Source organism: Tachypleus tridentatus, chromosome 8, assembly GCF_004210375.1.
Source record: "Tachypleus tridentatus isolate NWPU-2018 chromosome 8, ASM421037v1, whole genome shotgun sequence".
NCBI lineage: Eukaryota > Metazoa > Arthropoda > Merostomata > Xiphosura > Limulidae > Tachypleus > Tachypleus tridentatus.
The window spans coordinates 129057965-129071246 of NC_134832.1; the positions used below are offsets into that span (position 1 = coordinate 129057965).

At 35.2% G+C, this 13282-nt stretch overlaps 2 protein-coding genes across 5 annotated transcripts in view; both read right to left on the minus strand.

Annotated features, from left to right (window-relative positions):
* LOC143223474 (crustacean hyperglycemic hormone-like) overlaps positions 1–4144 on the minus strand; it is a 20931-nt gene extending 16787 nt beyond the window's left edge. The window contains exon 1 of one of the 2 annotated variants that reach the window (XM_076451506.1): positions 3457–3574. Coding sequence is in view for 1 of the 2 variants with exons in the window: in XM_076451505.1 (XP_076307620.1) it covers positions 3977–3985 (9 nt within the window). In the remaining variant the exon portion in view is untranslated. Of the gene's footprint in view, positions 1–3456; positions 3575–3976 lie in introns of those variants that run through there. The other variant, XM_076451505.1, reaches the window with a different exon arrangement.
* Positions 1–13282, minus strand: part of LOC143223476 (zinc finger CCCH domain-containing protein 15 homolog) — a 282471-nt gene that overhangs the window by 216175 nt on the left and 53014 nt on the right. The window lies entirely within an intron of this gene.

Sequence of the window (13282 nt, forward strand, 5' to 3'; positions counted from 1 at the left end):
AACTGTAGGATGAAGAATTGTATGGATGTATTTGACTGAAGCTGAATAAGCTACATAAGACAAACATACTTGTTCATTACAAACTAGAATATACATAATATATGTGCAGTAAGAAACTATACTCGTATATTGGCTATAACAAAAATATGTATTTTCACATTTGTTGTTGCAATACAAAACTCGGTTAACGATGACAGCAACATTTTTTCAAACTATATTGTAGGCCAATAAATATATTAATACAGTCCCATAATTCGAGGGAACAAACATTTTCCATATCATAAGAAACATCATACCAAGGTGGTACGCGATACAAATTAGAAGCGAGAAATTGATACGTGATACAGACGAAAAGAAGTCACGAGGAAGCCAATGTTGTGACGCAATAAATGGCGAGTGTTACCAACGAAGAGGCTTATTGTATTACAGTCATATCTGACGTATTTGTTTTTCTTTCGAAATCAGCACTCTCAGATTGTGTAAGAAACATAAAAAACATTACAAATATCCCAACACAAGGTTTACTTCAAAATAAGCTGACAAGTTTGACCTGTCGAAGCTGGTCGACTTTTTATCTTTCGTTAACTGGTTAATCATTTGTTACATTTCTAATCTGATATGTCGTTAATTTTTAAAGTGCTATAATTTATACAATAACAGGGATTGTGGCATATACTGTTATTACATTTGATTGTTGTTGGTCTGTTAACATAACACTAATTTGTACAATCATGTTGTTGGTTGTTTGTTCACATAACAAAAATTTGTACAGTAATGAGCGTTGCGGAATGTATCGGGTCTGACTCTTGACTTGGTCTGTTTATGTAACACTAATTTGTACAATCGTGTTTTTGGTTGTTTGTTCACATAACAAAAATTTGTACAATAATGAGCGTTGCGGAATGTATAAAGTCTGACTCTTGACTGTTTTCGGTCTGTTCACGAGACACTAGTTAGTACAGTAATTATAATTGTGGAGTATACTATGTCTGACTCTTGATTGTTGTTAGTACGTGTATATAACAGTAGTCTGTAGAACAATGGTGGTTGTGGCATATATGTATGATCTTTCTGTCGTTGAACTTGGTTTGGTTTGGGAAATAAACAGTATATACTAGTTATTATTTGAAATTTCATCTATAATAGAAACATTTACCTTGTTTCCACAGTAACTAGCAAGATATAATTAGCTTTCATTTTATACTAAGACACTATTTCATTTTGTTGTTTTCTTGGTTAAAATGTCTAAGAACTTAAAATGTGTTTTTAGACATTTAATTTGTTCTTACTTTAAAATGATGTTGTGTAATTCTAGAAACAAAATAAATTCTCTTACGAAAAGATCAGGCGTGTTCGAGCGAATAACGTACTTAAACTGTAAAATCAAAGGTTCATTGTTCGTCACCTGTTATCCTCTAAAATGCGTTCCTCACATGGGGTTGTAGATGCACTATAACAAATCCCACTTTCAGCCATATAAGATAGTCTAAGTGTTGGCGGTGTGCACTGTTGAAACTTCAGTGAGGTTAAGTTTACATAATTTTTTTCTCTCTGTAATATGCACAAAGCTACACAACGAGCTGTTTATTCTATGTTTACCACAAATATGGAAACCCAGTTTCTGTCGTTATGAGTCCGCAGACTTACCGCTGTACCACTTGGGGAGAAGAAAGGATAAGACATACAGAGGTACCATTGTTCAGTATGATAAACTAACAGTATTTATATCGACGCAATACCTAAAACTACTAGAAACAACTAAAATAAATCCAGCAAAAATCCTACATATCGTAACAACGGTTTGTTTTAAACTGTTCGAACATCTAGCATATTTGGGAATATTAGTGATAAAGGAAATTTGCTATATATCTAGAGGTTAGGGTAAAGTTATAAACACGGCAAGCAGCGAGTCAGCCAGTGAAGAAACTTAATAAAATATTTGTATCAACGTTCGCTATCGCTTACATTCAGTAACGTGGTTTAAATAGCTGTGAATGTGTACAAATTAACTTTTAAAGAAGAAGAAGAAGAACAAAAAACAATCCTAATCAAATAAAGGTCATGACCCTGTCTTTGAATACTAGCCGCTTTAGTGTTTATGAACAGTTATAAATAAACAGATGATTTTTAGAGCAGAAGTCTGGAAGTATGAAAAAGTAGACAACTTTATTGCTTCACGTGTCTACAGTGTAGCATACTTGTTAATAACACATCGTGTGTTTAACTATTTTTGTATTATATTCGTACACTAACAAAAAGTGATGTGCAGTTGAACAGCTAGGTGTTCGGTAGGAAAGGATCCATGCAGGAGGATGGAAGCTAGTCATATATGGTATTTGTTAAAAATGATTTTCCTATACTAATGTTATTTTTCTATATATTCTCAGTAATATTTAATTACTATCGCTATAGAATAACGTAATGTATATAAATTACATTTTGTAGGTATATATCAACCTCAAATTCGATGAAAAGGTAATGTTGGAAAAAACTCAATTTTTGTACCTTTGTTGTGCATGATTAATAATAAACTTGTTTGTTCAATTTGTGTTGACCACTCAACTAAAAATAAATATTCTTATTGTCTCCAACGGGAAAAACACAATTATAAAACAAAAAAGTAGACTATTGTTCTCTGTTTCGTCTCAGTAATTCGCTTGAAAATTGTGTGCTGATACCTTTGTTTTATGATACAGTTCTTTGGAATGTTAACTGCTGTCAGCCTTACAACGTAGTTTCTGCTCCCATCACGTGACCTCAACTAGCTCTAAGTATGCAATGTGAAATAATTACTTGTTATTCGAATATCGTACAAATCTACTCGATTATTATCTGTGCTAGCCATTCCTAGTGGTGAAGTGATATACTAAAGAGGAAGGTAGCTAGCTAGCTAGTCAACAACATATATCGCTAACTCGTGAACTGTTTTGAATTAATAGTGGAATTTGATAGTTATTTTTCTAACGCACCCATGATTTTTTTCCAGTAACGAGGCACGAACCATGTGCCTTTTATGGATCGGTATTATATGTTGTTTTTTTCCTAGTAAAACAACCATTCATACTTATTTCACCAACTAGTACTACTATAAAGGAAGGCGTAATCCTGTTGTGACAATTCTGTATTAATTTCCAGTAATAAAATGATTTTGTTTTAGTAATCTCTACAAATAAAACAATATTTTTAATAATTGTTATTAATACAGTAATCGTATTGTAAAATTACTAATGCAACAATCTTGAAACAATTATTACTAATACATCGATATTTTTGCAGTAGTTGTTATTAATGCAAAAATATTGTTCTAATAGTTGTCTTCATAAATATTTGTTACTAAGCTCTAAGCTGGTAATCTTTACCAGTATTTTATATTAATACAATAATATTATTAATCGTAATTGTCAGCAGTACAATAATTGTAGCAATTAATATTCTTGAAACAACCATGGAACTTACCTATACAACAATCTTGTGAGGTTAATTCAACAGCCTTGTCAGAATAGTTGTTGTTGCAACCGTCTCCTTGTATCAATCGTTTCTAATACATACGATGCAATTATACGTATTTCTAATGCAACGCATAATACAGCCACGGTAATTGTGAATAATTCAACAAGTGCGCCACATCAAGCCAGTTGTTACCCAACAAACAAACTTGTAGTTTTAATTGTTAGTACAACAACTTAAGAAATATCAGTTACTCAAAGTTGTTATTAAAAATATAAAAAACACAAAAGAGTGTTTACATGATAAAATTAACATAGTTTTTTTTATCGTCTTCTTTTACTGTTGGATGTTGAAGTATTCATATTAATTCTAAAAGTGAAAGTTATTATTAAATGCTGAATTTGTAAAATGTAAAGTTTTGTTTTTAGTGTGTGGCTTGTTGGAAAAAGATAAGAAAATGTCAAATCCATAGTTTGACTCTGAGCAATATTGTTTTGAGAGTCTTAACTGCAGGTTTGAAACGGCCTACCTGTATCATAACTTGAAGTGCTCACTAGCCGATTTTCAGAGATCTTTCTACCTCGGTAACCGCGTAAATGTGAAATCCAAAGTCACGTGAGAAACAACTCTGGCTAAACGAACTTTCCGATATCAAGACGGTCACTCGTCGGTGAGCTGCAGATTGTTGTGATGTGATAGTCACTGTGAGGTTCCTATATTTCGGCAACACGAAAGTTTCACCAATAAGGTGAAGAGTAATACATAGGGAAATAATTTTATTGGTCCATCCTGTTTAGCTTATAATGTCCGGAATACAACTAGCAGAGTGAATACCAGTTGTGGAAACGTTATTTGTACAGAGCTTTAACAAGTTACACAATTATTAACAATGATTGATAAAATATATTATCAATACGTCTGCTTTCGAAGTATTTTTGTATTTTGTTTGTTTGTTTGTTTTTGAATTTCGCGCAAAGCTACATGAGGGTTATTTGCACTAGCCTTCCTTAATTTAGAAGCGTAAGACTAGAGGAAAGGCTGCTAGTCATCACCACCCACCGCCAACTCTTGGGCTATTCTTTTACCAACGAATAGTGGGATTGACCGTAACATTATAACGTACCCACGGCTGAAAGGGCGAGCATGTTTGATACGACGGGGATTCGAACACACGACCCTCAGTTTACAAATCGAGTGCTACCTGGCCACGACAGGCTCATTATTTTAAGTATTCTTTTTTGTCAGCAAAAATACACAACTCTGATAAAACTCGAAAAACAAGTTTAGTCAAAAATTTTAGTGCCTGAACTAACTTCTTATTTAGAAGCAAGAAACGCACAGTTATTATTACTTAACTAACAGTGTATTTCTTATCTTGTAAACCTGATAGTCAAACGAAAGGCACAAGAAAAATCGACAGAGAAGCAAAATGCGTAACTTCACTTTATTTTCACAAAATTTCTTAATTTTGGTAACGACAGTAAAATACAGTTTTTTAATCATTTAGAAAGTTTAATAATGTGGAATAATGAGTTAATAGTGTAATTAATTTTTAAAATCCTATATAAATGCATGTTGTGTGTGTGTGTAATCATAGGCGTAGATTTTTTACACTCGATGGGGGGGGATTATTTTTTGCAACCACTTATGTGGACTGTTCAATTTACAAATTGGTAATCTCTGATTACGTGAACCTGAAAGCTGTAAACGTGCAGTCACAGAGTAATCTTGTTGCTACGATACTTCAACGTTTCCATGTAGGTTTGTATAAGTGAGGTGTCGTGAACAGTTTTCAAAATGTTAATAGGATAAAGACAAATGTGTCACAAATTAACTGACACATGAATTTATTCCTGCACACTGTACGGTATAAAAGATGGCCATTATACTTGACAAGGTTACTAATAATTTTCATTGCATGAATTACGTTTTCAAACATTAATAAAATTAGTAATTACTCTTGATAAGTTTATATCTATTGAAAAACTATTCATGTTGTTTGATAAAAATAATTAAAATGTATTTGCAAACTCTTGAAAATTACACATCAATACAATGTAGCACATAATTATTCATACTTTTCATTGAAGTGAGATTCATTTAGTCCTCTAGTCTACATGTTCCCAAACGTAGACCTCCTAAGTGATGATCTGTTTATGAATTCTTTCATAAGCTCTTCAATATTTATCTTGTCAACCTCATATTTGTAAGTGTGACAAACTGCTACATGGTTGAGGCGGCACTGAGACATAGTTGACCTTAATCACGTCTTCAACCGTCTTAATACAGAAAAACTGCGTTCACATTCGCAGCTGGATACTGGACATACAAGCAAAATTGTCATGAGAAGAAACACTTCACTAAACATCTGCTGGCTTGTTTCATGCATTTTACAGTAAGCATCCTTTGCACCTTTCAGAGATACTGCTTTTGTTGTTCCTTTGAACATGGGCAACTGAAACTCGAGCTGTTGTGTAGAGATTTCTGGATAGAAGTTTATAACCGAGTTGTCAATCTTGCCAGATGTGATCATGTTCTCAAGTGCCAGATATTACCTCAAGTCATTGTTGTCTGCATTGTATCTAGTGGTCAGATGTTCTATGACTGTGCCCACAAATTCAAAATATAGGCTTCTGTAGTAATCTCTATTGCAGAATGGTGTGCTGAGCCATCACCTGTGATCCTTCTGGGGGGGGGGGTCTACGAATGCATGGTAGTTTCAATAGGTACCAGATCTAAGGAAGTTACCTTTTTCTAAGCTTCATCAAATATCTTGTTGTAATTTTCCTCTGTTCGCAATACCCGCAGTTGCTCAACTGTCATTGCAGATGCTTTAATCATTCCAGATACTGTCGCTGATTTTGCTTAGAATACACGGTTTAGTTCCTCTAATGCAGCTAATGGATGCTGAGCCATCAACAATCCTAAAACTGTCTTTCCTTTGTCAAATCTGTCCAGCAGACCTCGTGCTTTCACTGCTACATCTGATTTTTCATTTGCTAATTGAATTGACAAAGAATCAACAATGCACTGTAGTAATCATTAGCACATGCAATTGCAGATAGGCGGCACAACCAGCGTATTGGACACAGTGAGTGGATGTATTTAATTGGACCATTGTGGCTGTCTGACGATACAATATTTTCAAAGATTGTCTTGTATTTGCCTGACCTCTGAAGCAAGACACCAAGTTCATGTACCCACTGGAACACATTCACAAGTTTCAACTGCATGTTGCATATTATATTAGCCTTGTCTGCTCCGCAGTGAAAAAACAAAGCTGACGGTTGCTCCTCTTTTGTTTTTGCCTGACATCCACTGTACGCACCACTCATGTTAGCGGCTCCATCATAAGTTTGTGCTCTTTATCCTGACAGTGGTAAATTGAGTCTAGTCTGTACATCAAGTATAGTCGAGGATATTGTTTCACCAGTTGTATTGGAAATACTGTACAAACCAAGAAATGTCTCATGGACGTCAAGGTTCTCACCTACGTATCGTACACATATTGCTTCCTGTTCGACACCTGTAACATTTTGAGTGCCATCAACCATTAATGCAAAGATTTTACTTTGCTGCACTTCGTGTGCTACGTTCCTCAGTATTTGATGGCTGAACATCTCCATTATTTCATTCTGAGCCTGGGGTGATGTGAATGTGGTTTTCTTTGACAAGTAGGCCATCAACTCAGGATCATCCCCTTCCAGGAGCTTCATTAACTGGAGGAAGTTCCCCTCCGTATCAGTATATCCACGTAATGCTAAACCTTGACGCAGTAAGAAACGTAAACTTCTGAATATTTTGGCTAGACTTCTTTTGCATTCTTCCTGCTGCTTCTTTTTCCATCATGTAGCTGGACAGTCACTGGAGTTACATCAAGTGAACCTTCTGGAGATATAGAAAATCTGTGCTGAGAGGAGGATTGGTGTTCGTTGAATTTCTGTTTTGCCCTTTTACAGTTGCAAAAACCGGTGGATATGAAGGTACACTCCACTGGCCTCTCCAAATTCCCTGTAAAAAGGCCTCTATTTTCCGCCTTGGCACAATGAATGCGTATGACTTTTTGAGTCTGATTGTCGAAGTGTAGCCATGTGAACTCATCAAACCACTTGCCCTGGAAGTTGATATTTTGCTTTCTGTCGTGGTATTAGTCGTGTGTCTGGATGATATGGCTGTCCACACTGTATCTGTGGAGTGTCAAATTTTTCATTACTGCACAAACTCGTTTCACAAATATCTGGTGGTTCATGATGTGCAATAGTTATACAAGCATTTTCAGACTCATCCTCTGATGAACATGGTATTTCCTCTGTATGGCAAGTTTCTGTTCCTTTGCTTGAGGTTGTTGGATTATCTGTATCTGCATTGTCACTTGTAGTACTAGTAACTGGCTTGCAGAACTGTCTAATATCGGAAAGTTTCAGACGCTTGCTTGTCATAATTGGAATCTGTTTCCCAGATGACTCAACAGGCTAAAATACAGTCTTTATTGAAAAAATCTAACGTACAACGAACGAAGATAGAACAGAATGGAAGTAGGACTGAACTGTACAATGTATTTAAGTCGAACGCGCGAACCTCACAGTGACTACCAAGCCAACTGACCGCCTGGGCATCGCTGGGACAATAATGTGTGTTAGTTACAACACAAGTAATTGCAAGTTTCTCGAAAAATACTTAAACAATCACAAAGCTCATCAAAAGGCAAACACGTTGTGATATAATATCTATAAGTAGCCTATTAAATAAAAACACCTAAAGAAAAACTAGCAATACAATTCGAGTAGAGGCTTTGGGCCATTGAAATCGCTCCTTTTGTGTTCTAATTATAGAAGAAAATACAATATATTTTCTGTCTATGATAAGAGAATATATTGTTCTTTTACCATAAAGCACCAGCACTTTATTAGAGGGCGGTGATAATCTGAAATTTTGTGGATTAATGAGGGCCATAAACACAGGTCTAATGAGCTCTGTTGTAAAATCGAGGCTCAGACTAAACGGAGCGGAAGGGGTGATGTAGGGCGAGTCTGGATCTGAGCGGCCCGAACCTGTCGTTAACTGTACACTAAACCTACACTATGGTCAGCAGCTTCGCCAGCTAAAGAGAGTAAGGCGTTCGACAATAAAACCGGCTAGACATGCATCAGAACAAATGGCATGGGAAAACCGCACAATATACACATAAGATTGATACAGCTACAAGCTACAAATGGCCTGCTAGATCTAGATCACAGGAATTTATGCTTGGGAGTAATATTTTCGAATTTCATGCTCTGTTCAATCTGTTGTGATAAAAATTTTACTTAATCTTACACTATGTACTAGACGTAGGCAGATTCTGTGATAGTGCTTGCAAGCCTTGCATGTATACTTAGGCTACTGACTGATACTTACGAACTATCGCTTAGATCAAAAAGCTTAGAAGCACACCTATATTAAAGATGTACATTTCGGCTACTGAAAAAGCCTACATCTAGGACTAATTATGTAATTCGATTTTAAGAACACGAGAATTACAAGAACAAACACACAATTTGTTGGCCTGTGATGCAATAAAACAATTCAACAGACCAAACTGTAGGGGGGGATGATTGTATCCACCATACCCCCCACCTAAAATGAAGGGGGGATGTATCCCACCCATCCCCTCCAGGATCTACGCTCCTGTGTGTAATAAACACGCTTGGCCATGCCAGGCCCCTTTTATTTCTAATTAAGTACAAACCTTCACAAGGGACTATCTGTGCTCTGCACACCACGGGTATCGAAATCCGGATTTTAGCGGTATAAGTCCACAGATATGCCGCTGTGCCAATGGGGGCAGTCACAATACACATGAAAATAAGAATAATAAATTACAAGTTTGGTGAAAAGGGATAAAAAATAGGTCATTTCAACCACTTTGTTCTATCAGTGGTATGGGAGGTTAAAACAGTAGCATAGATGTTTCGTTTTGTTGGAGTATACGTTTGTCATGCTAAGTTAAACACTACGCTTTTAATTTTATTCTGTTCATCACGGAATTACCTACAATAAAGTTTTAGCGTTCTTTATCTTCCCATGTTTTATAAACTTGTAATTGTTTACAAATAGTCCTTTTTTCATAGAAAATTTGAAATTTTAATATCTTATCATTTCAAATCAGCTATTAATACTAAAACCTGTCAATCAGTAGAGATGCAAATAACACCTAGCGTGAACTAGTGACAACTTTTGATACGAGTATTCACGTCCAGTTGTCGCAAAAAAAAAAAAAAAAAGATCCCGGCATGGCCAGTTGGGTTAAGGCGTTTAACTCGTAATTTGAGGGTCGCGGGTTCGAATTCCAGTCGCACCAAATATGCTCACCCTTTCAGCCATGAGGGCGTTATAATATGACGGTCAATCCCACTATTCGTTGGTAAAAGAGTAGTCCAAGAGTTGGCAGTGGGTGGTGATGACTAGCTGCTTTTCCTCTAGTCTTACACTGCAAAATTAGGGATGGCTAATGCAGATAGCTCTTAAGTAGCTTTGTGCGAAATTCAAAATAAACAAACAGTCGCAAAAAAACGTTATGCACTTTGGAGTCGTGAATGTTTATAAGAGTGACTGTTAAGTACTACTGTTCGATAAATAATGCAAGAGTTCGCGGTGGGTGCTGTTCATTAGTTGCATTTCCAGACGTTTATCATTTTAACATTATGGACATCTAGCGCACATGGCCCTTATATAAATTTGCACAAAATCATCCGGAAAAAAAACACAACATTATGCAAGAAAACATTGAACATTGATTTTTTTTAAGACTTCTTACGTAAGCATGTTAGTCGACACAGTACATTGACTATAACTACAATCAAGCACACTTATTAAAAACACACCTTTACTCTCGTGAAGAACAAACAAACGCACGGTAATGTTACATTCTACGTAAGACACGGGACAACAATTAGTGGCTGATTAATTCACATATTATTAGCTCATTCATATCCTTTTATAAACAGTATGATGTAGGTTACTATAATATACTATACATTATTCATTGTTTTTCAACCCATTTTATATTCCTTAACCACTCCCCCTTCCCCAATAGCATAGCGGCATGTCTGTGGACTAACAACTCCAAAGCCGGGTTTCGATACCCGTGTTGGGCAGAGCACAGATAGCCAATTATGTAGCTTTGTACTGAACTTCAAACAAATCTACCTTACACTCCTTAGTAAAGAAGAATAAAGCCAGATGTCACTGGCCGTTTATTATCCTGAAGATGATAACAACAGTTTGAAAATGTTTTGTAGGCTTAACGACTTTCTAATTTTCCTTTCAGGCACTACTAATTTACACCACGTGCGTATTCAAGGCGTATCACATTAATGCGGTGAACAGTCTATCTAGGTGTAACACAGTTATTCGGCGTATATTCCAGGCCAAATATATTTATAAGGTATATAACCCAGACGCAATACGTAAAACATGTATACGCTATATATTCCTGGCTGAACACATTTATATATTTTAAATAGACAAATGAATTAAAAGTTTAGCGGAAATTAGGAATCATTTGTTGTTTGTAGAATTTCTATAAAACTTATCCAAAATAAATTGAATACTACAATAACAAGTAGACAAACAACTGAAGTGATACTAGTTGGATATATTTTTGAACGAATTTCAATTTCTATTTTGGTTGGCAAATTTGACTGCTTCATTTAGCTATACGGACCACCTTTCTCGTTTGTGTACTGTTAATGCAACATTTGTTTTGGATAATTAGTGCAATTCTACAAATAACCAAGGATCTTTACTTTCCGTTAAACATTTTGTTTTTTATTTCCTATTTATTTATTTAGTTTTGATATGTCCATGGAATGCGCATAACATCTACAAATTGTCAGTATAGCCATATTCTTGATAGCTGTAACTTTGCAAAAATTAAAACCACAATCACAAATTTATAAAAGTCTAATCCTTACTTTTGCGTACACATAAGTGTATAAAGTTGCCAAAATGAGGATTAAATTTTGTAAATCTGTTGGTTTTAATATTTTTTCATTACTTTTGTAGTGAGATACGTACTTCATTTTAAAATTTATAAATTTTAATAACATTGTTTGTTCATTTTGTGTGTTACAGCTGTATAAAGTATATTCTTTACCTTTATAAACCGTTGCGTGTCTGTCCATCGAGTTCCTCGGTGAAACAGCGGTAAGTCTTCGGATTTACAATGCTAAAATCAAGGGTTAGATTCTCCCTGGTGGACACAGCAAATAGCCGGATGTGGCTTCGTTATAAGAAACATACGCATAATATCCATCGACATGTAGTGCCATCTGTTGTTTTGAATTTGGTAGAAAAAAAATTTAAGTACGTGCATGATACGCTTACTATTTATAAAAATAATCTGTATATATTTACTGGAATATCAAAAGCAGCTACCCTAAGATCAGTCAAGTAGGCTGGATAAATCTTATAGCGATAATCCGAGCTGTCTAGGTACTAGCCCTACTGACGTCACTAGGGGGATAGTAGACGCGAACACTGGTGTTTTACAAAATTTTCAATTGTTATTCTAGAAATGTTAGCAACATTTTTTAATGATTTAGTAGCATATGTGCGCATAATATATGATCGACTGCTTGCTTAGGAATTCTGTAGGGTGGTTTTTCGGTGCGTGAATTGTTTGGAAACTTTGTCCATCCGCACTCACTAATATATGTTGCAAATGTAGCACATTTATACAGCATATACTGCTGGCGTAACACAATTATACAACACACATTTAAGGTGGAACACATTTATATAGCATATATTTCTGGTATAACACATTTATATAGCATATATTCCCGTTATAACACATTTAATATGTATTTTCTCCAGGCGTAACAGTTTTATAAGGTCTATAATCCAGAAAAGGAAAAAGGAAAAAAAAAAGTTTAAAAGGTTTAGCAAATTTCATATGACGCATAATCCAGGTATAACACAATTTATTTGTTATATATTTCTGGCATAACACATTTATAAGGTATAAATTTCAGGCGTACAGGCTCAAGTTTACTTTCCAGGCATGACAGTCACACGCTTGTTTTCCAGGTGTAACATTTTATATTGAGCTTGTACTAGTCCTAGTATACCCAGACATAATGTCTATCTGCGAGTCTTAACCATTATATGCTAGACGACCGTAAGTTTAAGTGACCTGGAAAACACATATCATGTCTTCGGAATCTAAAATAGATATTTAAAAAAGGCGATCTTAATATTTTACTGATATTCGAGAAAGTATATAAATGTATGTTTGAAAAGTAAGTCTTAACGGTTCAAAGTTTATGTAACTTCTGCATAGATATATGTCAGTGGCAATTTGGTTTATCATATAACTAATTACATTTAAGGGATAAGTTAAACCTAACTAATATTAACGTACAACTAATTAATATCTTTGTGTATGGTTGACTTTTTTATTTTTTCACTGGTTGAAAAATGTCCTTTTCCCCTTTTGAAATGTGGCATTAAAAAGTGTTCATGTAATTGTTTGTGAATTATACGTATATAAAGAAATAAATTTTTAAGATCATTATTGTTAAACGTTCAACAAACCTTGATTCTCTCCTTCATCTTACAACATACCTTCCCCCCCCATCCCCCTTGTTTGTCTTTTCTTCCCACCTATAGTTCTTGGAACGTAGGGAAGGAATGTTTTTCGGACACAGGAAACGGATGTTCATTACACACCCATAACTAAGCTCTCGTTAGACATGAATTCATCCACGTTTTTACAGGTTTGTGTTTCCTATGAAACTTACGAGGGGATTTTTAAGCATAGATATAAAATATGTTACAGTATGCCATATTT